Here is a 27911-nt window from a genome sequence, read left to right as displayed (position 1 = left end):
CTCACCATAGCAATTTTTTAAGAACTCTAGGCTAAAATTATGGGTTGTTTTTTTTCAATGTCATTCAGAAGGTAAGGTTTCACACACACAAACACACAATCACACAGTCCTTTTTTCAATGTCATTCAGAAGGTAAGGTTTCACACACACAAACACACAATCACACAGTCCTTTAACTTTTAAAACTGCACCCCTGGGCTTCCCTGGTGGCGCAGCAGTTGAGAAGAATCCGCCTGCCAACACGGGAAACGGGTTCAAGCCCTGGTCCGGGAAGATCCCACATGCTGCGGAGCAACTAAGCTCGTGCACCACAACTACTGAGCCTGTGCTCTAGAGCCTGCGAGTCACAACTACTGAGCCCGTGTGCCTAGACCCCATGCTCCGCAACAAGAGAAGCCACCACAATGAGAAGCCCACACACCGCAACGAAGAGTAGCTCCTGCTGGCTGCAACTAGAGAAAGCCCGCGCGCAACAACGAAGACCCAACGCAGCCAAAAATAAGTAAATAAATTTATATAAAAAAAAAAAAAACTGCACCCCCACTCAGTATTTCATTTCATTAAATGAGTTCGTACACATAAAGCACTCAGAAGAGTACGTGGCACTTAAGAGTCATGTAAGTGTTTCATCCTAGTGTTATCATTTTAATTTATTTTTCATAGTGTTACTATTAATCACTAAGAAGTTAAAATGTGCAAGAGTCCCGTAGCAAGTACCACTTTATAAATAAATAAATAAAAGCAAAGAGAATGTAACCAATATAACAACAACAACAATAATAATACCTTTGAGACTAGAAATCTAGTGTCCTTACTCCCAGACTTCTATAGTAAAAGTCTGGCTACATTAGATAGCTGACAAGCTACATTAAAATTTTTATTTTTATTGGTTTATAATTTATACCTTGTGTACATCCAGTGAGAAATTGAGACACCTTACAATAAAAATACATGGGGGAGAGTAGGGGCAAGATGGCGGAAGAGTAAGACGCGGAGATCACCTTCCTTCCCACAGATACAGTAGAAATACATCTACACGTGGAACTGCTCCTACAGAACACCCACTGAACGCTGGCAGAAGACGTCAGACCTCCCAAAAGGCAAGAAAATCCCCACGTACTTGGGTAGGGTAAAAGAAAAAAGAAATAACAGAGACAAAAGAATAGGGACGGGACCTGCGCCAGTGGGAGGGAGCCATGAAGGAGGAAAGGTTTCCAGGCACTAGGAAGCCCCTTTGCGGGCAGAGACTGCGGGTGGCAGAGGGGGGAAGCTTTGGAGCCGCGGAGGAGAGCGCAGCCACAGGGGTGCGGAGGGCAAAGTGGAGAGACTCCCGCACAGAGGCTCGGCGCCAACCAGCACTCACCAGCCCGAGAGGCTTGTCTGCTCACTCGCCGGGGCGGGCGGGGGTTGGGAGCTGAGGCTCGGGCTTTGGTGCTAGCCGGGAGGGAGTCCGGGAAAAAGTCTGCAGCTGCCGAAGAGGCAAGAGACTTTTTCTTGCCTCTTTGTTTCGCGGCGCGCAAGGAGAGGGGATTCAGAGCGCTGCCTAAACGAAATCCAGAGACGGGTGCGAACCGCGCGGCTATCAGCGCAGATCCCAAAGCAACAGGGGCGCAGAGGGAAAAATGGAGAGATTCCCGCACAGAGGCTCAGCGCCGAGCAGCGCTCACCAGCCCGAGAGGCTTGTCTGCTCACCCGCTGGGGCAGGCGGGGCTGGGAGCTGAGGCGTGGGCTTAGGTCGGATTGCAGGGAGAGGACTGGGGTTGGCGGCGTGAACACAGCCTGAAGGGGTTGGCGTGCCGCAGCGAGCCGGGAGGGAGCCGGAGAGGAGGTCTGCAGCCGCCGCCGAAGAGGCAAGAGACTTTTTCTTGCCTCTTTGTTTCGCGGCGCGCAAGGAGAGGGGATTCAGAGCGCCACCTAGACGAACTCCAGAGGCGGGCGCGAGCCGCGGCTAACAGCGCGGACCCCAGAGACGGGCGCGAGCCGTGGCCATCAGCGCGGACCCCAGAGACTGGTAGGAAACGCTAAGGCTGCTGCTGCCGCCGCCAAGAAGCCTGTGTGCAAGCACAGGTCACTCTCCACACCGCCCCTCCTGGGAGCCCGTGCAGCTCGCGACTGTCAGGCTCCCGTGATCCGGGGACAACTTCCCCAGGAGAACACACTGCGCGCCTCAGGCTGCTGCAGTGTCACGCCTCTGACGCCGCAGGCTCACCCCGCCTCCTCCGTACCGCTCCCTCCCCCGGCCTGAGTGAGCCAGAGAGCCCGAAGCAGCTGCTCCTTTAACCCCATCCTGTCTGGGCGGGGAATGGACGCCCTCAGGCGATGTACATGCAGAGGCGGGTCCAAATCCAAAGCTGAACGCTGGGAGCTGTACGAACAAAGAAGAGAAAGGGAAATCTCCCCCAGCAGCCTCAGAAGCAGTGGATTAAAGCTCCACAAACAACTTGATGTGCCTGCATCTGTTGAATACCTGAATAGACAACGAATCATCCCAAATTCAAAAGGTGGACTTTAGGAGTAGGATGTATTAATTTCCCCTTTTCCTTTTTTTGTGAGTGTATATGTGTATGCTTCTGGGTGAGATTTTGTCTGTATAGCTTTGGTTTCACCATCAGTCCTAGGGTTAGGTCCGTCCATTTTTTTTTTTTTTTTTTTTTTACTTAAAAATTTTTTTTTTCCTAATATATGCTTTCTTAATAATTTTTTCCGTATTTTCTATTTTTAGAAATTAAAATTTTTTTAAATAAGTTTTTTCATATTTTTTATTTTAAAAAATTAAAATTTTTTTCTTAATAAATTTTTTTCTTAAAAATTTTTTTCTTATTTTTTACTATAAAAAATTAATAAATCTATTTTTAAAAATTAAAAAAAAATTTTTCTGAATACATTTACTCTTAATTTTTTTTCTTATTTTTTATTATAATAGCTTTATTTTATTTTATTTTATCCTCTTTTTATCTTTCTATTTTTTTCTCCCTTATATTCTGAGCTGTGTGGATGAAAGGCTCTTGGTGCTCCAGCCAGGCATCAGGGCTGTGCCTCTGAGGTGGGAGAGCCAACTTCAGGACACTGGTCCACAAGAGACCTCCCAGCTCCACGTAATACCAAACGGCAAAAATCTCTCAGAGATCTCCATCTCAACATCAAGACCCAGCTTCACTCAACGACCAGCAAGCTACAGGGCTGGACACCCTATGCCAAACAACTAGCAAGACAGGAACACAGCCCCATCCATTAGCAGGGAGGCTGCCTAAAATCATAAGGCCATAGACACCCCAAAACACACCACCAGACGTGGACGTGCCCACCAGAAAGACAAGATTCAACCTCATCCACCAGAACACAGGCACTACTCCCCTCCACCAGGAAGCCTACACAACCCACTGAACCAACCTTACCCACTGGGGACAGATACCAAAAACAACGGGAACTACGAACCTGCAGCCTGTGAAAAGGAGACCCCAAACACAGTAAGATAAGCAAAATGAGACGACAGAAAAACACACAGCAGATGAAGGAGCAGGGTCAAAACACACCAGACCTAACAAATGAAGAGGAAATAGGTAGTCTACCTGAAAAAGAATTCAGAATAATGATAGTAAGGATGATCCAAAATCTTGGAAATAGAATAGACAAAATGCAAGAAACATTTAACAAGGACGTAGAAGAACTAAAGAGGAACCAAGCAACGATGAAAAACACAATAAATGAAATTAAAAATACTCTAGATGGGATCAATAGCAGAATAACTGAGGCAGAAGAAAGGAAAAGTGACCTGGAAGATAAAATGGTGGAAATAACTACTGCAGAGCAGGATAAAGAAAAAAGAATGAAAAGAACTGAGGACAGTCTCAGAGACCTCTGGGACAACATTAAACGCACCAACATTCGAATTATAGGGGTCCCAGAAGAAGAAGAGAAAAAGAAAGGGACTGAGAAAATATTTGAAGAGATTATAGTTGAAAACTTCCCTAATATGGGAAAGGAAATAGTTAATCAAGTCCAGGAAGCACAGAGAGTCCCATACAGGATAAACCCAAGGAGAAACACGCCAAGACACATATTAATCAAACTGTCAAAAATTAAATATAAAGAAAACATATTAAAAGCAGCAAGGGAAAAACAACAAATAACACACAAGAGAATCCCCATAAGGTTAACATCTGATCTTTCAGCAGAAACTCTGCAAGCCAGAAGGGAGTGGCAGGATATACTTAAAGTGATGAAGGAGAAAAACCTACAACCAAGGTTACTCTACCCAGCAAGGATCTCATTCAGATGTGAAGGAGAAATTAAAACCTTTACAGACAAGCAAAAGCTGAGAGAGTTCAGCACCACCAAACCAGCTTTACAACAAATGCTAAAGGAACTTCTCTAGGCAAGAAACACAAGAGAAGGAAAACACCTACAATAACAAACCCAAAACATTTAAGAAAATGGGAATGGGAACATACATATCGATAATTACCTTGAATGTAAATGGATTAAATGCTCCCACCAAAAGACACAGACTGGCTGAATGGATACAAAAACAAGACCCATATATATGCTGTCTACAAGAGACCCACTTCAGACCTAGAGACACATACAGACTGAAAGTGAGGGGATGGAAAAAGATATTCCATGCAAATGGAAATCAAAAGAAAGCTGGAGTAGCAATTCTCATATCAGACAAAATAGACTTTAAAATAAAGAATATTACAAGAGACAAAGAAGGACACTATATAATGATCAAGGGATCGATCCAAGAGGAAGGTATAACAATTGTAAATATTTATGCACCCAACATAGGAGCACCTCAATACATAAGGCAAATACTAACAGCCATAAAAGGGGAAATTGACAGCAACACAATCATAGTAGGGGACTTTAACACCCCACTTTCACCAATGGACAGATCATCCAAAATGAAAATAAATAAGGACACACAAGCTTTAAATGATACATTAAACAAGATGGACTTAATTGATATTTATAGGACATTCCACCCAAAAACAACAGAATACACATTTTTCTCAAGTGCGCATGGAACATTCTCCAGGATAGATCATATCTTGGGTCACAAATCAAGCCTTGGTAAATTTAAGAAAATTGAAATCGTATCAAGTATCTTTTCCGACCACAACGCTATGAGACTAGATATCAATTACAGGAAAAGATCTGTAAAAAATACAAACACATGGAGGCTACACAATACACTACTTAATAACGAAGTTATCACTGAAGAAATCAAAGGGGAAATCAAAAAATACCTAGAAACAAATGACAATGGAGATACGACGATCCAAAACCTATGGGACGCAGCAAAAGCAGTGCTAAGAGGGAAGTTTATAGCAATACAAGCCTACCTCAAGAAACAGGAAACATCTCGAATAAACAACCTAACCTTGCACCTAAAGCAATTAGAGAAAGAAGAACAAAAAAACCCCAAAGCTAGCAGAAGGAAAGAAATCATAAAGATCAGGTCAGAAATAAATGAAAAAGAAATGAAGGAAACAATAGCAAAAATCAATAAAACTAAAAGCTGGTTCTTTGAGAAGATAAACAAAATTGATAAACCATTAGCCAGACTCATCAAGAGAAAAAGGGAGAAGACTCAAATCAATAGAATTAGAAATGAAAAAGGAGAAGTAACCACTGACACTGCAGAAATACAAAAGATCATGAGAGATTACTACAAGCAACTCTACGCCAATAAAATGGACAACCTGGAAGAAATGGACAGATTCTTAGAAATGCACAAACTGCCGAGACTGAACCAGGAAGAAATAGAAAATATGAACAGACCAATCACAAGCACTGAAATTGAAACTGTGATTAAAAACCTTCCAACAAACAAAAGTCCAGGACCAGATGGCTTCACAGGTGAATTCTATCAAACATTTAGAGACGAGCTAACACCTATCCTTCTCAAACTCTTCCAAAATATTGCAGAGGGAGAAACACTCCCAAACTCATTCTACGAGGCCACCATCACCCTGATACCAAAACCAGACAAAGATGTCACAAAGAAAGAAAACTACAGGCCAATATCACTGATGAACATAGATGCAAAAATCCTCAACAAAATACTCGCAAACAGAATCCAACAGCACATTAAAAGGATCATACACCATGATCAAGTGGGGTTTATCCCAGGAATGCAAGGATTCTTCAATATACGTAAATCAATCAATGTGATACACCATATTAACAAATTGAAGGAGAAAAACCATATGATCATTTCAATAGATGCAGAGAAAGCTTTTGACAAAATTCAACACCCATTTATGATAAAAGCCCTGCAGAAAGTAGGCATAGAGGGAACTTTCCTCAACATAATAAAGGCCATCTATGACAAACCCACAGCCAACATTGTCCTCAATGGTGAAAAACTGAAACCATTTCCACTAAGATCAGGAACAAGACAAGGTTGCCCACTCTCACCACTATTATTCAACATAGTTTTGGAAGTGTTAGCCACAGCAATCAGAGAAGACAAAGAAATAAAAGGAATCCAAATCGGAAAAGAAGAAGTAAAGCTGTCACTGTTTGCAGATGACATGATACTATACATAGAGAATCCTAAAGATGCTACCAGAAAACTCCTAGAGCTAATCAATGAATTTGGTAAAGTAGCAGGATACAAAATTAATGCACAGAAATCTCTTGCATTTCTATACACTAATGACGAAAAATCTGAAAGTGAAATTAAGAAAACACTCCCGTTTACCATTGCAACAAAAAGAATAAAATATCTAGGAATAAACCTACCTAAGGAGACAAAAGACCTGTATGCAGAAAATTATAAGACACTGATGAAAGAAATTAAAGATGATACAAATAGATGGAAAGATATACCATGTTCCTGGATTGGAAGAATCAACATTGTGAAAATGACTATACTACCCAAAGCAATCTACAGATTCAATGCAATCCCTATCAAACTACCACTGGCATTTTTCACAGAACTAGAACAAAAAATTTCACAATTTGTATGGAAACACAAAAGACCCCGAATAGCCAAAGCAATCTTGAGAACGAAAAATGGAGCTGGGGGAATCAGGCTCCCTGACTTCAGACTATATTACAAAGCTACAGTAATGAAGACAGTTTGGTACTGGCACAAAAACAGAAATATTGATCAATGGAACAGGATAGAAAGCCCAGAGATAAACCCACGCACATATGGTCACCTTATCTTTGATAAAGGAGGCAAGCATATACAGTGGAGAAAAGACAGCCTCTTCAATAAGTGGTGCTGGGAAAATTGGACAGATACATGTAAAAGTATGAAATTAGAACACTCCCTGACACCATGCACAAAAATAAACTCAAAATGGATTAAAGACCTAAGTGTAAGACCAGACACTATCAAACTCTTAGAGGAAAACATAGGCAGAACACTCTATGACATACATCACAGCAAGATTCTTTTTGACCCAGCTCCCAGAGAAATGGAAATAAGAACACAAATAAACAAATGGGACCTAATGAAACTTAAAAACTTTTGCACAGCAAAGGAAACCATAAACAAGACCAAAAGACAACCCTCAGAATGGGAGAAAATATTTGCAAATGAAGCAACTGACAAAGGATTAATCTCCAAGATTTACAAGCAGCTCATGCCGCTCAATAACAAAAAAACGAACAACCCAATCCAAAAATGGGCAGAAGACCTAAATAGACATTTCTCCAAAGAAGATATACAGATGGCCTACAGACACATGAAAGAATGCTCAACATCATTAATCATTAGAGAAATGCAAATCAAAACTACAATGAGATATCATCTCACACCGGTCAGAATGGCCATCATCAAAAAATCTAGAAACAATAAATGCTGGAGAGGGTGTGGAGGAAAGGGAACTCTCTTGCACTGTTGGTGGGAATGTAAATTGATACAGCCACTATGGAGAACAGTATGGAGGTTCCTTAAAAAACTACAAATAGAACTACCATAGGACCCAGCAATCCCAATACTGGGCATATACCCTGAGAAAACCATAGTTCGAAAAGAGTCATGTACCAAAATGTTCATTGCAGCTCTATTTACAATAGCCAGGACATGGAAGCAACCTAAGTGTCCATCAACAGATGAATGGATAAAGAAGATGTGGCACATATATACAATGGAATATTACTCAGCCATAAAAAGAAATGAAATGGAGGTATTTGTAATGAGGTGGATGGAGTTAGAGTCTGTCATACAGAGTGAAGTAAGTCAGAAAGAGAAAAACAAATACAGTATGCTAACACATATATACGGAATCTAAGGGGAAAAAAAGCCATGAAGAACCTAGTGGCAAGACGGGAATAAAGACACAGACCTACTAGAGAATGGACTTGAGGATATGGGGAGGGGGTGGGGTGAGATGTGACAGGGTGAGAGAGTGTCATGGACATATATACACTACCAAATGTAAAATAGATAGCTAGTGGGAAGCAGCCGCATAGCACAGGGAGATCAGCTCGGTGCTTTGTGATCACCTAGAGGGGTGGGATGGGGAGGGTGGGAGGGAGGGAGATGCAAGAGGGAAGAGATATGGGAACATATTGTATATGTATAATTGATTAACTTTGTTATAAAGCAGAAGCTAACACACCATTGTAAGGCAATTATACTTCAATAAAGATGTTAAAAAAAAAAATACATGAACAATAGCAGCACTATTTATCATAACTAAGACACGGAAACAACCTAAATGTCCATCGACAGATGAATGGATAAAGAAGATGTGGTATATATATACAATGGAATAGTACTCAGCCATTAAAAAAAGAATGAAATAATGCCATTTGCGGCAACATGGATGGACATAGAGATTATCATACTAAGTGAAGTAAGTCAGAAAAAGAAAGACAAATACCATATGATATCACTTATATGTGGAATCTAAAATATGACACAAAAGAACTTATCTATGAAACAGAAACAGACTCACAGACATAGAGAACAGACTTGTGGTTGTCAAGGGGGAGGGGAGTTGGGGAGATGGATTGGGAGTTTGGGATTAGCAGATGCAAAATATTACATATAGAATGGATAAACAACAAAGTTCTACTGTATAGCACAGGGAACTATATCCAATATCCTGTAATAAAATGTAATGGAAAAGAATATGAAAAAGAATATATATATGTATAACTGAATCACTCTGCTGTACAGCAGAAATTAACACAACATTGTAAATCAACTACACTTCAATAAATTAAAAAAAATACATGAACAAAATTTAACCAAGGATGTGTGAGACTTATGCACTGAAAACCAAAAAATGTTGTTGAAAGAAATTAAAGAAGACCTAAATAAAGGGAAAGTCATCCATGTTCATGGATTGAAATTCCTAATATTGCTAAAATAACAAACTTTCCAAATGGCTCTACAGATTCAACGCAACTCTATCAAAATTCCAACTGCCTATTTTTTTTTCTTTTTTTGTACAAATGGACAAGCTGATCCTAAAACTCATACAGTAATGCTGAATAGCCAAGTTAATCTTGAAAAAAAAAAAAAAAAAAAGGTTGGAGGACTCACATTCCCAATTTCAAAACTTACTACAATATTACAGTAATCCACACAGTGTGGTATTACATAAAGATAGATACACAGATCAACGATATAGAATTGGGAGTCCAGAAAGAAACCCATATATCTATGGTCAACTGATTTTTGACGAGCATGCCAAGACCATTCCATGAGGAAAGAGTAGTCTTTTCAATAAATGGTGCTGGGACAACTGGATATGAATGAATTTAGACCCCTACTTCACACCACAAACAAAAATGATTTCTAAGTGGATCAAAGACTTAATGTAAGAACTCAAATCAAAAAACTCTCAGAAGGAAACGTAGCTGTAAATTTTCATAATTTTAGATTAGATAATGGTTTCTTAAACATGACACCAAGAGCACAAGCAACAAAAGAAAACTAGATAAACTGGACTTCAACTTAAAAACTTCTGTATGTCTAAGGACACTACCAAGGAAGTGGAAAGACAGCCCACAGAATGGGAGAAAATATTTGCAAATGATATACCCAATAAGAGTCTAGTATCCAGAATATATAAAGAACACTTACAACTGAACAACAACAACAAAATTTTAACAGGTAATGGACTTAAATAGACATTTCTCCAAAGATGTACAAAAAGCTAATAAACATATGAAAAGATACTCAGCATCACTAGTTATTAGAAAAACATAAATCAAAAGCACAATGAGATCCTACTACACACACACTAGAATGGCTATAATCAAAAAAAAAAAGGAAAATAAGGATTGACAAGAATATGGAAAGACTGGAATCCTCAAATACTACTAGTGTAAAGTGGTGCAGCCACTGTGAAAAACATTTCAGCAGTTCCTCAAAAGTTAAACACAGAGTTAAGCTATGACACAGCATTTCCACTCTTAAGTATATACCCAAGAGAACTGAAAACATATATTCACACAAAAGCTTGTAATGCTCATTGTGGTATTAGTCATAAGAGCCAAGAAGTGGAAACGATCCAAATGCTCATACACTGATGAATGGTGATATATATATAGATACATATATAGTTATTTATTCTCTCTCTCTCTCTCTCTCTCTATATATATATATACCCATACAATGGAATGTTATTCCACCATAAAAAAGAATGAAGTACTGATACATAGTACAACATGACTGAACTTTGAAAACATTATACTAAGGAAAAGAAGCCAGGCACAAAAGGCCACATGTTGTATTCATTCCATTTATATGAAATGTCCAGAATAGGCAAATCAATAGAGAAAAAAAGTAGATTACTGTTTGGATGGGATGAAGGAAGAATGGGGTTGCGGGGGCAGGGGAGAGAGTATTGGGTTCTTTTTTGAGTGATATAAATCTTCTGGAATTAGATAGTCGTGGTGGTTATACAACACTGTAAATATATTGATACTAAAAACCACAGTACTGTGCTCTTTAAAATGGTTCAAATGGTGGTTTTTATGTTACCTGAATTTATTCTCAATAAAAGAAATTTAAGAGAAAATACAGGCACAACATGTAAACAACATACAGATGAGAATTAAAAGTAAAAGGAGAAATTAGAAACCAAAAGGAAGGAATAAAACAGAGTGGAACCAAAGCTTATGTGGAGGTTGGTTCTCACATCAGCATGTACAGCAGAAACTGAATATAATCAAAATTAGCCTTGAACATTCCACAGAAGACATGGCCATACTATCCCTGGATAAGTTCAACATAGCATCAGCAAAAATGTCCACTAGCACTGGAAGTTATATTAGTTAGCTTTTGATGAGAATGACCACCACCAAAAAACCCCACTCCATAACTACTAGCATAAAAACAATAAAAATGTATTATTGCTCCTGATTCTGTTGGGTGGGCAATTCTGGCCTGCATGTCTAGGACGGCCTCACTCACATTTCAAGCACTTGCAGGCTATCAGCCAGGACACCTCACTTCCCTTCCATGTGGTCTCTTCAACAGGACAACCTGGATTTATACATGTAGTTCTCAAGGTTCCAAGAGCAGTAAAAGAGAGCAAGCCCCAATACACAACACATTTCACGTCTCTGAATGATTTACCTTTGCTATCATCTCATTGGCCAAAGCAAGTCACATGGCCAAGCCCAGATTCAGAATTGGAGGTGATTCTTCAAGGTGGAGTACGTACGGGGAAAGGAATTATGGAGGACTTTTTGCAAACAATCTAACAACCTAGCAGAGAGAAAAACAGATTTTTGGTTATTTGATTTAGTATCAGATAAAGTATCAATAGTTGGTTTGGACTCAAGGGACAGTTTGTGTGAAAAACTTATCTTTAACCACTAAAATCACATTGGCCACTATGAGATGCTCATGGAAAAACCTTGGCAGACTAAGACAAGGAAGCGGGAGGTTCCTGCATCTCCCAATGCACACACCCTCTGGGGCATATGCTCCCAAAGTAAAATGGTGAATAGAAGCACGACACTCTTTAAATTGTTTCTCTAAAAACAGAGCTACCATATGATTCAGCAATTCCACTCCTGGGCATATATATGGAGAAATCGTAATTCGAAAAGACACATGCACCCCAATGCTCACTGCAGCACTATTTACAATAGCCAAGACACAGAAGCAACCTAAATGTCCATCGACAGAGGACTGGATAAAGAAGATGTGGTACAGGGGCTTCCCTGGTGGCGCAGTGGTTAAGAATTCGCCTGCCTGGCTTCCCTGGTGGCGCAGTGGTTGAGAATCTGCCTGCTAATGCAGGGGACACGGGTTCGAGCCCTGGTCTGGGAAGATCCCACATGCCGCGGAGCAGCTAGGCCCGTGAGCCACAACTGCTGAGCCTGTGCGTCTGGAGCCTGTGCTCCGCAACAAGAGAGGCCGCAGTGGTGAGAGGCCCGCGCACCGCGATGAAGAGTGGCCCCCACTTGCCGCAGCTGGAGGAAGCCCTCGCACAGAGGCAAAGACCCAACACAGACAAAAATAAATAAATAAATAAATAAATAAAAGAATCTGCCTGCCAATGCAGGGGACACGGGTTCGAGCCCTGGTCTGGGAAGATCCCACATGCCGCAGAGCGACTGAGCCCGTGCGCCGCAACTACTGAGCCTGTGCTCTAGAGCCTGTGAGCCACAACTTCTGAGCCCGCGTGTCACAACTACTGAAGCCCACGCACCTAGGGCCCGTGCTCCACAACAAGAGAAGCCACCGCAATGAGAAGACCGCACACCACAAGGAAGAGTAGCCCCCGCTCGCCACAACTAGAGAAAGCCCGTGCGCAGCAACAAAGACCCAATGCAGCCAAAAATAAATAAATTAAATAAATAAATTTATTTAAGAAAACAGAAGACGTGGTACATATATACAATGGAATAGTACTCAGCCATTAAAAAAAGAATGAAATAATGCCATTTGCAGCAACATGGATGGACACAGAGATTATCATACTAAGTGAAGTAAGTCAGAGAAAGACAAATATCATATGATATCACCTATATTTGGAATCTAAAAAGATGATACAAATGAACTTATTTGCAAAACAGAAATAGACCCATAGACTTAGAAAACAAACTTATGGTTACCAAAAAGGAAAGGTCGGGGTGGGGGGGAGGGTGGATAAATTAGGAGGTTGGGATTAACATATACACACGACTATATATAAAACAGATCATCAACAAGGACCTACTGTATAGCACAGAGAACTCTACTCAATACTCTGTACTAACTTGTATGGGAAAAGAATCTGAAAAAGAATGGATATATGTATATATATAACTGAATCACTTTGCTGTACACCTGAAACTAGCGCAACATTGTAAATCAACTATACTCCAAAATAAAACAATAATTAAATTTTTAAAAAGGGGTCCAAGCTTTTAAAAAAATGTTGTTTCTTTCTCTCTTTTCTTTGTTAACCCATAGAGTTTAATTCCCCTAAATTGAACGCACAGATACTACAATGTTACTGAACACTGATAATCAGAGCATTAGATTTGGAGCTTCTCAAAATCCAGGGAACAAAGGATAACATAATGCTTCACAGGACATAATTTTTTATCATAAGATACAAACCAATTGATCAAAAGAAAAACTTTCCCTGTCATTAAATTCTAAGGACAAACTAGTTTGTATGATCATAAAGGACAATGAAAGATATTACATGATACATCTTCAATAGAAGTTTGGGCAGAAATTATAAAAACATTCCTCACCTGGCTATTTCTTATATTAACACTTGATAATAGCTTAGTAAATAAAGCCTGATAAAATCATTTCTCTCTGGGCTGAGCTAGACAGGTTTTCTTGTTAACTCAAGAAACAGGAGTACAGTACAGAATTAGGTAAATAGAAATGATCCTTGGGCTACATCTGTTAAACACTATCTACTTTTTTTTTCCCCAAATCAAAAGAGGTTTTATTGCATCTTTAAAATATCACAAACGAGTCCGAAAATCATTTGGCATCTTGCTGTTTCTATAGCCTGACCACTCAGATCTTATTCATCAGCCTGCTGAACTGTTCCTTTTCCAGAAACACAGATATCATCCAAAAATTTTCTGATATTCTTGTTTTTATAACTGTTGTGGCTTGCTGAATCATAGCAGCTGAATTTGACACAAGTTCAATGTCATTTCCTTCAAGAATCAACTCATCGGGCTTCCCTGGTGGCGCAGTGGTTGAGAATCTGCCTGCCAATGCAGGGGACACGGGTTCGAGCCCTGGTCTGGGAGGATCCCACATGCCGCGGAGCAACTGGGCCCGTGAGCCACAACTACTGAGCCTGAGCGTCTGGAGCCTCTGCTCCGCAACAAGAGAGGCCGCGATAGTGAGAGGCCCGCGCACCGCGATGAAGAGTGGCTCCCACTCGCCGCAACTGGAGAAAGCCCTCACACAGAAACGAAGACCCAACACAGCCAAAAATAAACATAATAAATAAATAATAAATTAAAAAAATTAAAAAAAAAAAAAAAAAAAAAAGAATCAACTCATCTTTCTGGTCTTGAAATACTGAGCAAGCAACGCCAGGCCTCATCCAAACCCTGCAGATGTATTTTTCACCCCAAAATTTTTGGATTTCAACAAGAGAACCATTCTCCTGAATAACAACATTGATGGGGAAGTGAGCAAGCACAGACCTCATCTAGTAACGGAAGCCCAGGGTAACACCCTTGATCATGTTCTGTACATGACTACACGTCGTGCTAACAGTTGCCAGTTCCATTCTATTTCCCCACCATCTGTCAACCCGGAGCCTCTTCTTTTTCTTTCCAAGGAGACTGAGTTCTACACTAATGTGATTGAAGTCCCTCCACAGGGTGCCTCTAGGGCTCTTCACCATAACTGTGCATCCCTTCAAAGTAATGACATTTTCTGGAATGTCAACAGTCGGAGTGCTGAGAATGGTCTTCATTCTCGCAGCAGATGTGGCAAAGAGTGTTAAACACTATCTTAAGCTCATTTTCAACAAACGTTGAATGAAATTTAGTTTAAGACTTACTCTCCAATATGTGACAGAAATGTAAATATTACATTAACGATAAAATAATCAATATATTTGTTGTAAAAATTTTTGAAGGCTAATAGGTACCACCTTCCTGATAGGCCAAGTATTTTCAGATATACTCTCCTGAAAGACCTAATGTAACAAAAAACAGCAACAGTTCCAAAGATCTACAGCTTCACACTAGAAACATTTACATTTTGAGACTCTGACTTCATCTGATTTACGTCTTGCTTCTTGACTTCATGATAGTTCTGCTAACTCTGAATTAACAGTCCTCAGACTGCTATATATAAAAATTACTAAGACCCTAGCAGATGTCCTTTTCAGTATTATTTTCACCAAATCAGAAAGCTGTAAAAGGCAGAGTGGCGACAGATGTGGTTCTCAATTCACAATATGAATTGGATGAGTAGACACCAATAATTTAAACGAGTGAAATAGCAAAGCAGATTCAAAGCAACTGAACAAAAAATCTTCCAAGGCTGTAAAGACACTCTAAGACAGGGTACTGCATTTCTTCACACCGCCATCCTCACCCACCACACACAAAGCACAGACCCCAGGAAGGCTGATGAAAATAGCTGCTTAAATACCACCAAATGTACGCTTGACCTTAAACAAAATACATTTAAAATTACCATTTATTAAATATAGTTGCTTTACATTATACTTTCAAATTGAAGTAACAGTGGCTTAAAAAGCATAAAAGGCAAAACTTCTACCTCTCAGCTGGAATTCCAGAACACGTGCCTGATCTAGGATCTACTGAATTGATCAAAACATCAAGTCATACTGGTATAGGAACCTGGACGAGGAAGTGGCACATTCATTCACATTCCCTTCTTAGGTCTGCCCAGGACCTGCCAAACTTGCTACCCATATCAAAATCTAAGAAACTGAATTTATCAGCTTTTCTATCATTGTAAGAAAAACTGAACACCACCAACAGAGATAGAGTAATTCCAAAGAGGTCTCTTCTCTACAACAGAAGCTGAATGAGCCCAACACAGAGGCATTCAGTCTGCCCAGTGTCACAACAGAACTCATATTCTTCCCTACCCTAGAGATGGCTGAAACTGTTCCAATGGTAAATATACCTCTTCATTCCAAAATGAGAAATAAAACACAGCCACCCAAGTACCCCTGAGGAAGGTAACGCACTGACTAAGTTTATCCTAAATTCTCAATCCCATCCTCTCTTGCCATTTCAAACATTTCTGGCCCCCAGTTTCCCCCTCTTCGGTGCACCTGTTCCTTCTCTACTAGATCATCCCCTTTGGTACAGCAGCATCACTTACGTTCCCAAACATAAATCTTTGCCATGACCCACATTCACCTCCAGCTACCATATCACTTCTGAGTCCCTTTACAGCAAAAGTTCTTGCAAGACAGGATTAGGGTTGCTGTCCCTGCTTCTCAACTCATGTGCTTTCCTCAAACTGCTCCAGTTGGGCTTCTGTCTCCATCATTCTACTAAGACTGCATTTGTCAAAGTCACCAAGAACAGCCTTGTTGCCAGACCCAATGGTCACTTCCCAGGTCTTGTCTCTCCCAACAGTGTTGAACACAGCTGACCATTCTCTCCTTGAAATGCTTAGATTCTTTTGGTTCTCTGGGACATCAAAGTCTCCTGGATTTTTCTCCAATCTTAGAGTCTGCACCTTCTCAGTCTCCTTTGCTGGTTTCTATTTTTCTGCTTTACTTCTAAACACTGGTGTGCACCAGGGCTCTATCCTGGGCTTGCTTTGCTTCTTCATCTATACCTCCTCCTCAGGGGCTGCCTCATCCAGTTGGATGGCTTGAAATACCATCTATAGGTTGATAACCCTGAAATCTACATCTTTAGCCCTGTCCCCAAGAACCTCAGATTTATATATTCAACTGCAAACCTGACATCTTTATTTGACTATCTAACAAGTATCCCAAACATAACATTGGCTAAAACAGAGTGCTAGACAGTCCTCTAAAATTTGTTCTTTACCTAGTCTTTGCTATCTGAGTAAATGGCCTCACCATCTGCCCAGCTGCCCAGCCAAAAATCTAAGAGTTATCTTTGATTCATTCCTCTCCCTCATACCTCAATTCTAATCCATCAGCATGGTCCTCAGACTGTACCTCCAAAATATTCTAAACTTGAATATTCAAGTCTCTACTTCGCTTTTCTCCCATTAGTGCAGTAGATTGATTGCACTAATGGCCCTGATTTTTCATGCCTCTCTGCATCTTTTCACACCTCTCTGTATCCCTGCTCTTTGGCAACGCCCTCCTATACTAACTGTGGATGTACTCTTGCAACTTGCCTTGACCAATGGGACAGTGGCAAATTTGACACAAGCTAAGGCTTAAAAATCTGCTTACTCATTTCTACTTCCTTTTTGCTTCTTTGTGATCACCATGAGACTATGACTGGGCCAGCCTGAGAATAAGCCCAGGCTAGCCTACTAGAGGGATGTAACATAAACACACAGAGGAGAGCAAAGTTGTCCCAGCCATCTCAGCCGAGGCCATACTAGACAGCTGACAGCCATCTGGCCCTGCCAAACACATCAGGAAAACCAGGCAATATGGCAGAGCTACTACCTGACCGACAGCTGATCATAGACATGGGGAAGCCCAGTCAAGATCAACCGAGCCTGGCCCAGAACGGCAGAACTACCCAACCATCCCACTGACTCGAGCAAAAATAAATCCTTATTCCTATATGCCACTAAGTTTATGGGGATGTTTGTTGCATGGCATTACTGTGGCAATAACTGATACAGCCACCATCATCCCTTGTCAGGACTACTTTAGCATCCTCCTACTAGGTCTCACTACTTCCTTCCTTATCTTCTTATAATCCTTTCTCCATTCATCAATCGACACAAACTTTTAAAAACATAAATCAGCTTATGTCCTCAGTCCTACTTAAACCCCCTAATGGCCTCCCTGAACTTAGACTAAAAATCTCTTAACTTAGTACATCACCTACTTGTCCAACCTCATCTAGTACCACTCTCTCCCTGACCCACTATGCATCAACCACACCAGCCTTCTTCCTGTCCTTCACACACAGCAAACTCACAGCATGGCGAGGTCTTTGCAAATCATGTTCCCTCTACCTAGAAAATCACTCCACTTGTTCCCTCTTGCTCACTCTCTAAATAACTTCTTATAACTCATATTTCAGCCTAAATGTCACTTTCACAAAAAGGCCTTCCCTTGACCACACAATCTAAAGTAGATAACCAGTCACTCTGGTTAAATTAAAACAGGGATTTTAATTTTCTGCATGATACTCATCACTATGGGACATTTTTATTGATTGTTTTTAATTGTGTGATCCCCCAATGACTGTGAGTTCCACACGAGCAGGAACCTAGTCTGTGTATTCACCACTGGATCCTCAGCTCCTAAAATAGTTCCTTCACAAAGTAAGTACTCACTAAATACTTGAAGAATGCTACCTGACATGGAATAAATAAAAGATCAGATCCTTTCTGAGATCAGGGCTTTTTTTTTCATATTTATTTTATTTATTTAGTTGCGCCGGGTCTTGGTTGCGGCATGTGTGCTCCTTAGTTGCGGACGGTGGGCTCCTTAGTTGCAGCCTGCAGCCTCCTTAGTTGTGGCATGGGAACTCTTAGTTGCGGCATGCATGTGGGATCTAGTTCCCTGACCAGGGATCGAACCCAGGCCCCCTGCATTGGGAGCGTGGAGTCTTAACCACTGCGCCACCAGGGAAGTCCCTGAGATCAGGTTTTTACAAAGAGAAAGAGCCAGGCAAGCTGAAATGGCGAGGGAAAAAAGACAGACTGATTCTGAGAGGAAATTTTAGAAGCAAAGAAAAAAATAAACTCACCTAATATAAAATGAAGTTAAGCGTGTGGACTCTAAAAACAGCCTAGAATGGAAGCCTGGCTCTACTCCTTCCTAGCTGTGTAAACATGGATACATCACTCACCTCTCTGAGCTTGTCTCCTCATCTATAAAATGGGGTAATAATTACTACTTTGCAGAGTTGTTGTAGAAATTAAATATATATAAAGCACTTAGCACAGTACATGGATCACAGTAATTACTCAACATTAGTGATGGCAGTGATGGTGGTGGTGGTGGTGATATCTAAATCAGCCCCGCTATTATTGATGAAATTGGCATAATCCATAGTATCTCACTCAACCTGTTAGTCTACCTAATTTTTTTTCAGTTTTTAGGCATTCCAAATTGTCCCTTCTCACCAAGAATGGAATGAGCATAGGACCTAGAATCCAAAGAGCTGGGTTCTGGCTCTGGTTCTGCCACTAACTAGCTGGGTGACCTCGGGCAAGTCACCAACTTCCCAGACCTGAAAGTTACCTTGTCATCAGCTCTGTCCATCCCCAAGGCAGGAGCTGCAGGAAACATTCTGAGAAGAAGTGGAGGTATTGGCGTAATGCAGAGACAGGGATGCAGAGAGACAGGCTGGCAGATAATCTGCTCTGCTCCATTGCAGACCACAAACAAGAATATCTAAACACGTTACCTCAAAGCTTCCCAAGCTGTTCCAGAACACTCAAAACCTGTTAGATTACACCAGACCATAATCTCACAAGGGCAGGGACACGGGCTGATTTTATTCTCTACTGCAGGACCAGTGGCCAGCACAGTGGCCAAATTATACTATCATAGTATGTGTTTACTGCATGCTTGCTGAATAAACAAATATACTTGGGGAAATCTGGGTTAAACAATGTCAAACTGGTTCCTTGTGCGCATTTCTCAAAACCTTTAATACGTGAATAGGCTCTGTGAATCATATAGAATGCAGTATTTCCCAACCTTATTTGATCATAGAACTCATTCTATTTCCCTTGAACCTGATTAACCTGATTAACATCTCCCAGAGTTGTAGTATTCTATAGAACAGTTTGAGAAACATCTTAAGCTTACTTTTTTTTTTTTTTTAGCCATGCCACATGGCTTGCAGGATCTTAGTTCCCCAACCAGGGACTGAACCTGGGCCCTCGGCAGTGAAAGCGCAGAATCCTAACCACTGGACCACCAGGGAATTCCCAAGCTTACATAATTTAAGTCATTTTTACCATCATGAAATAAACATCTTACTCTTTATACATAAGGTAATTAAAAGGCCAACTACTTTGATTCACATCTAGTATGCAGCTGTTTTCCCCACTTTCAAATCACCTGTCACCAGGCAGGGCCTCAATCTCTCCCATCTCCTAAGCAGCAGATGTCCTGCCTGGTTTCTCTGCCCTGCTCCCTGCACCCTCATAACCAGTATGCTCTGCAAATCCTCCCACCTTTTCTTCCACTATCCCTTCTCTCTTCATCCTCAGTCTTATTATGGACTTCTTCAACTGCTTTAATTACTCCTCTTCTCCTTTTTATAATCAACCCAACGGAGTTTCAGTCTTGTAATTTACAATATCCTCCTATGCCTGAAGACTTCAAAGTACTTCTCCCTTTAATAATAAAGGCTGGTGGGGACTTCCCTGGTGGTGCAGTGGTTAAGAATCTGTCTGCCAATGCAGGGAACACAGGTTTGAGCCCTGGTCCAGGAAGATCCCACATGCTGCAGAGCAACTAAGCCTGTGCGCCACAACTACTGAGACTGTGCTCTAGAGCCCGCGAACCACAACTACTGAAGCCCGCATGCCACAACTACCGAGCCCACGCGCCTAGAGCCCATGCTCCGCAACAAGAGAAGCCACTGCAATGAGAAGCCTGTGCACCACAACGAAGAGTAGCCCTTGCTCGCCGCAACTAGAGAAAGCCCGCGTGCAGCAACGAAGACCCAGCGCAGCCAAAAATAAACTAATTAATTTTTTAAAAAACTATAAATAAAAAATAATAAAGGCTGGTCCTTCGCTTGCATTCTCCACGCTGGATCCTCCTTAGGGTTATTCCTTAATCTTAAGTACATATAATCATGTCAAATCCCATCTGGGTTCCCTCTTCCCATCCTACCATTTATTTCCAAGAGCTCAAGCAACTAAATATTTTCACATCCCCATGCCTTTGTCTGAGTTGTTCTCTCCGCCTAGAAGAGCACCTGTTGAAATCCTACTCATTTTTTAAGGTCCTGATCATAGGTAATCTCTTTTATGAAGTCTCCCTTATATCCCACTCTAGCCACAATTAGCTACTCCTTTTAACTACCTCAAGGCTACTGCACAACTTATCGCAGATACAGAAAGTTAGTTGTACATATGAATGCAGAGATGGCAGAGCTGGAAGAGAAGACCATGAACCAGGCGAGTCTATCAAGCAGAATGACCAAGAGGTTGGTGACAAAAGGAGAAACCAGAAGGGTATTTGCATGAATGGCTTGAACGCTAAAGGAGAAAGGGTTGTGGCATGACCTGGAAGCAGCAAAGGGAAGCCAAGAGAAGGCTACAGCAGAGAGAGCTGCAGAAACGGGAGTGTTTTCACTCTGTGAGATGGCTGGGGTGTGGGAATGCTGATTCACAATGGAACAATGCCCTCAGAGGGCCACCGGAAAGATTTGGGAAGGAAGCCAGTAGAAGGATGGAAGCTCAGGATCACAGGGCAGTTGAGAGTACATAAGAAGACAGCTGACCAGAAAGGCTGGGAGCCAAGGAAACTGGGGATAAGAGGTGATGCCTTAACCTAAACTGGCTGAGATCCCAGACAGTGTCAGGGGCCAGATGAGTTAAGAATTCAACAGTCTTTGATCAACATTCAAAAGTACGTTGATGAGTAATTTTTCTAATGTCTGCAAAGAACAGATTTCCCTAATGTTCCACTCATGGCACAATCCTTATCCCTATGAGTGGGCTATGCCATGGGGGTAGCGGGTTGGGGGGAGTATCAGGGAGGGATTGGGTTGGGTGTGGTATCTCCCTTCACTAGGGCAGGGCTCATAGACCAGAAAGGGAAGAAGCAAGCTGAACATGTACAGAGTTTACAGGGATCAAAGATCGGGGCTTCCCTGGTGTCACAGTGGTTGAGAATCTGCCTGCCAATGCAGGGGACACGGGTTCGAGCCCTGGTCTGGGAAGATCCCACATGCCGCGGAGCAACTAGGCCCGTGAGCCACAGCTACTGAGCCTGCGCGTCTGGAGCCTGTGCTCAGCAACAAGAGAGGCCGCGATAGTGAGAGGCCCGCGCACCGCGATGAAGAGTGGCCCCCGCTTGCCGCAACTAGAGAGAGCACTCACACAGAAACGAAGACCCAACACAGCCATAAATAAATAAATAAATAAATAAAAATTAAAAAAAAAAAAAAAGATCTCCAGGCACGGGGCAGACAACAGTAGGCACCAAGGCCCAAGATCTAGTGAGCTCATCCAAACGATAGACAGAGAATGGCAATGGGGAATGCAAGACAAAAATATCTTCTGAAAAGTCTGTCTATTAGGCAGGGTTTTCAATTGCAAATAACTAGATTTAGGCACACAACAACAGCAAAAGGAATGTATTAGCTCACATAACCAAGAAGTCCCGGAAGCTTCAGACACACCTGAATCCTGGGGTTCAAACGATGCTGTCTGTGCTCTCACCACCACTCAGTGCTACTTCTCACTGCATGCCAGCCTCGTTCATTCTGTCCTACTTCATATAACTTCCTCCATATAGTGGAAAGATAGCCACCAGGAGCTCTAGGCTACATCACTCCAGCAGCCAAAAAATCCCAGAGGAAAAGAATGACTCCTTTCCTAAACTGGAGCAGAAAAGGAGCCTGATTTGAGTGAGCCTGGGTCATGTGCTCGCCCCTGAACCAATCACTTGGTCAGATGAACAAGGCACTTCTCAGATTGGCCAAAGCTGAGTCACATGACCATCCCTGGCATTGGTGTCAACCCCACCCAAACCACATGGATTGTGGACAGAGATGTTCCCCAGAGGAAGGAAGTCTGGGCAAACAAATAATAAGTCTACCATAGACAGCGTGGTCACTTGTCAGTCAGGCCCCAGATACCAAAAAAGAAGCCCCGTCTTGTTGCTTAAGCACAGAAGGGCTTTGAAGTCAGACAGAACTGGTTTTAAATTTCAGCTTTGACACTTACTAGCTGGGTGACCTCAGGTAAATTACTTAATTTCTCAGCGCCTCAGTTTCCTCCTTATAAAATAGAATAGTACCTACCTTCTAGAGCTGTTTGGAAAGATTAAATGATATAATGCACATAAACTGCTAAGCACAATGCTTGACATAAAGTGATCAATAAATGGTAGCTATTATTAGTAATAATAACAATTATGACAATTATTATTTAGAACAAGGGTGAGCTTGAAGAGTGAGCTGTGACTCGGTGAAAGAGAGAGCCAAGTCAGCACTTGGATAAATCAGCCCTGGGTCAAGATTCATTAAGTTCAACTCAGAATACAATACAGGGGCCCTGAATGAACTCTAAGATGACAATTCAAATCAATAAATGCGTTGAGTACCTATTATGTGCCAGGCACTGGGGATACAATTATGAATAAGACACATGGCTCCAAGGTAACCTACCATGAAAAATGACTATGGCTTCATGACATTATTTTGCGGGGAGGAGAAGTTGACTGAATCTGCTTCCTTACTTTCAGCCATAGGCTGTAGGCACTGGAAAAGCGCTGAGCGTACAAGAGAATGATGCCTGAGGCCAACTGCTGGAATGCTAGGAAGGTATAAAAGGACTACAGTCACAGCCTCCTCCCCCTCAAAAAAAATGTCTTTGCATGAACTAGGAAAAAGTGTCTCTTCCTTTAGAAAGTTTACTTCCATCTTCCAAAAAACTGTCACAGTAAACAAATCTACTAGATCTTCCATGTGAATGACATCCCAGAGTTTTGCAGTGTATAACCTGCACAACTGTACATGGTAGGCAGGGAAGATGACATGGGGGCTGAGAGGGGTCAAGGGATAGGGTGGGGATGGAGAATCTGGGAGTCCCCAGGCCTTTGGAGACAGAGAATAACTTTTGCTATGGAGCTGCTCCATTCAATATGGTAGCCACTCATCACAAATAGCTATTAAGCATTTGATATGTGGCTAGTACAACTGAGGACTAATTTTTTTTTATTTTATTACATTTTAATTAATTTTAATTTAAAATTTAAAACTGAAGTGGTGTAAATATGTTTCCATTAACTTTGCTTGGTAGGACTACATTTTACTTTATCCATTGCACTGCATAAGATATTCTATTGAATTGCATTGTATTGCATTGTATTATACTGTATTGTATCGCGCATATCAAGCGCCTGAGTTGTTTCTGGTATCTCATTAATAATTTTTATATGATTACATGGTGAAATTATAATATTTTTTAAATATTGGGCTACACAAAATATACTATTACGATTAATTTCACTTGTTGCGTTTTGCTTTTTTTTAATGTGGTAACTAGAAACTTTTAAATTACATGTCTGACTCACAGAATATTTCTATTCACCAGTGCTGCTCTGAAGACACCTTAGGATCCATAGTACTAAGGAGGATGGAATGATACCCAGAAGAACTGGTTGCTTTTGGTTTTGTTTGAAGCAGACCTTTATGTTTTCTTCTAGGTTGTCCAACTCTGTTGACCAGGAAGGAAAATAACAGAAGGAGAGGGGAAGAGGGTAGTTCAGTGTGGATAGCTCAGGAGAGCTATCAGAGTACACTCTGGAGTCGGACTGTATTGTTCTGAACTCTGGCTCCACCATCTAACCAAATTCCCCTGAATCTCCCTGAGCCTCAGGCTCCTCATCTGTAAAATGCTTAAAATAATCTTGCCCACTTTATAGGGTTGTTGGGAGGATTAAATGAGATAATCCAATGTAAAGAGTTTAGCATGGAGCCTAGCACATCTTATGTGCTCAACTAACTATTGGGGGGCCACTGGGGCATTATTTGGTAATAAAGAAGGTGCAAATGAATGGTCTCCCTGTACCATGGAGCTCAGGTTGCCATGGTATAAGAGGAGACACCCTGTCCACATGTCTCCTCAGCATTTATCTTTCTAGACCAAAGAGTTGGACAGGAGTCTACTTTACTCAATCCTCTATGCTGCTGATTAGTATGCTGGCTTTTTTCTAAGTGCATTATGTTTTTAAGGTACATTGATGAAACTATCTTAGATGTTGAAGAATCATGAAAATGGGTAAGGTGGCATTTCTGAATTGTGTGTAACAACAGCTAAGATTTAACTAGCTTTTTTGTTCCAAATCCTACACTGAATCAATGTCTTCAGTTAAGAGTTTATAGTAATATCTGAATCTCTTTCTTGAGTAAAAACCAGAACGTCCATCTGCATGTACAGATGGATTCATTTTACCTAAATGCATTCTTTACCTCTTCCCTGCCATTTTGCATAAACTTGAGACCAGCAATTTGCTTTTTAATGTCCCAAAAGGTTTGTGTTGACTGTAAACTTGGAGTTTACACTGTGTACTCCCTCTTCTACATGTTTTATTTTAAAAATAGTAATAAATAGTTTACTCACATTTGTAACCTGAGAAATGCCCATCTATGCTAAACCTTTGTTCTGTCTTCCAGTCCCCTCCCTATTCCTGACTTTTAAAAACATTTCTCCCAGCCTCCCACTGACTCAATTTATTTAATAGCCTTTGTGTGGAGTCTTTTCAAAAACACTTGGAAAATCACAGTTTATCCCTAGCTTCCATAATCATTTAAAGTTCTTCAAGAACTCTAGTGAATTTGTCAAACATGATTCCTACTTACAAAGGAGTAACCTATCCCCCCAAAAGGTTTTATCTGTTTAAAAACTGTAAAATCCATTTTCCCAACACATACACTTGTGCAGAATTTATTTTAGATTCCACTTGTTCCACAAAGTCCAAGAAAAATTCCACAGACATTACATTAAATCTTCCGTCTGATTCTCAACAAGCCATTATCCTCTGTGAGGCTCACTTTTCTCATCTATAAAATGGGCATAATATAGATGCCCTTTGCTAAATAGAGCAAGCCATCTCATTACTCATGAATGTATATAAAACACTCTAGGAAAAGCTCAAAGTCCTTTACAAGCATTAGGCCATGAATCGTTCTGAAGTGGACTGTTAATTAGGTGTCATTATGCTTTGTTTAATAGATGGAAAACCTAAGGCATGGGAACACAATACCACTCAATAGCTAACTTAAAAATCTAGCCCAGGCTTTAAACATTAGTCAGAAAGATGTCAGGGGGAAAACCTGAATAGGAATTTCACTCTGCTCTAGTTCTTTATCAAGAAACTACATTACTGCAAAATTCTCTCCAGTTACTGGTTGCCCTGCCCCTCCTACTTCCTCATGCAGTCCAGGAATGGGGAAATGGGTGGGAGAGTTGATATTCCCTATTGAACGCATAATGCCTTCCCCTGCTTACAGAAAGGGTCATGAACCCTAGACCGGGTACTAAGGGCAAATGTAGTTTCACAGATACCATAACAATTTCTCCACATTTTGTTACTGATCCCTGGAAACTTTTCCTATCACACATCCAACAAAATAAAATGAGGCTATAGACATTTATCAAAAGAACACAGCCTCTGCAAATGAAACTGTCAGGTTACTCGCGCTTTATTATCTGACCTACAACTGGTCAGATACATGGCATGGCCTCAGTAACTCCAAATAAACCTTATGTCTTCACATAAAGGAGATACTGTGGATCCAAAAGGTCAAAAAAGAGGTAATGGAAACTTTATATAACTTTATATAGCCATAATTTTTCAAATTATTATTTTGTGTCCTTCTGACATTAACAGAAACAAGAAATCCTTTAATCCCAGAGTGGTATTTTGAAAAATATTTCCCAAGGAAACAATCCCCAAAAGGGAAAAACATATAGCAACACTACTTACTTAAAAACAAAAACAAACAAACAAAAAAACATATGTCCAACAACTGGGGAGTGGTTCAAAATACCATTGTATATTAACATGACAGACTGTCACCAAGCTATTAAAAATGGCAATTTTTTTTACAAGAAAATGTCTATTTGGAATATTGTTACCAAAGAACATTATGCCTGAACTAATTATAACCTCATAAAGTGTGTGTGTGTGTATATATATATATGTGTGTGTGTATGTGTATATACGTGTGTGTATATATATATATATATTTATATAAAGATTATATAGATATAAACATTATAGAATTTGGAGTTACATAAACGGTTGCACATAATGCTCCTTAGGTTAATTATCTTCTAGAAAGGTGCTAAAGATTTGTAGAAAGTCAAATGATGATAAAGATGATGGAGAGGGGGTTCACCAAGAGCCTCTCTGGAATAGTTTTGGGGTCATCTTTAATCTCTTTTTTGTAAGCTTCAGTATGGTTTCAATTTTTTAACAAAGAATAAATAAATTTCTATAAAATGACTTTTTTTTTTAATGATGGCAGGGAGAGTCCAAAGAGCACACTGAGAGCTGGGGAATTGCAGTGGCAGGCAGAGTTCTATCCTTTGTCTGGGGGAGGAAAAGGGGTTGCATCACCAGCTCTGAGCCCCGAAAACCTCCAGCTATGATTCCAGAACCTATGAACAAGAATTATTTAATGCAGTGCTTCTATAACTGGTTTAAATATGTGACAAATAAGTTGACAATATTTAAAAAAGAAAAAAAGTAAAAAGCATTCATAAATTTACATATATAACAGCATTCATAACTCAGTTAAATTGTATTTCTGTTTCTCTGCATGGTTAAAGGATCAAGCATTTTTAGCACTCAAAGCAGGAAAATAAAAAAAGAAAGCCAACTGCCTTCTGTGAAATAAAAATAACCCCAATGGTAAAAACTAACTTTACTGCATGCTTAAATTATATTTGCAGAAAAATAAACTTTGAAATCACTACTTTGTAGGGAAAAAAACCCACGATTTATTTTTGGGGGTAGTCATGTGGAGCTCTCACAAGTTGTGGTTGAAACCTAATACTGGGAGATACATGAGGACATCACAGTTTCTAAGGAAATAGCTAACAGAAAGACACTGCTGGAACTCTTTTCAGGATAAAGAGAAGACAT

General features: G+C 40.7%; 1 protein-coding gene and 1 pseudogene across 1 annotated transcript in view; both read right to left on the bottom strand.

Annotated features, from left to right (window-relative positions):
• TEC (tec protein tyrosine kinase) overlaps nucleotides 1-11642 on the bottom strand; it is a 125698-nt gene extending 114056 nt beyond the window's left edge. The window contains exon 1 of the mRNA XM_059923056.1: nucleotides 11558-11642. Coding sequence (XP_059779039.1) covers nucleotides 11558-11569 — 12 coding nt within the window. The 5' untranslated portion in view covers nucleotides 11570-11642. The remainder of the gene's footprint in view (nucleotides 1-11557) is intronic.
• A 2319-nt stretch (nucleotides 11643-13961) lies between these two features.
• LOC132366514 (large ribosomal subunit protein uL6-like) lies at nucleotides 13962-14876 on the bottom strand (annotated as a pseudogene).
• Nucleotides 14877-27911: the final 13035 nt, after the last annotated feature.

The sequence above is a fragment of the Balaenoptera ricei genome, chromosome 5 (genome assembly GCF_028023285.1).
Source record: "Balaenoptera ricei isolate mBalRic1 chromosome 5, mBalRic1.hap2, whole genome shotgun sequence".
NCBI lineage: Eukaryota > Metazoa > Chordata > Mammalia > Artiodactyla > Balaenopteridae > Balaenoptera > Balaenoptera ricei.
The sequence above is the reverse complement of the archived record's forward strand: the minus strand, read 5'-3'. Positions and strand labels throughout refer to the sequence as shown.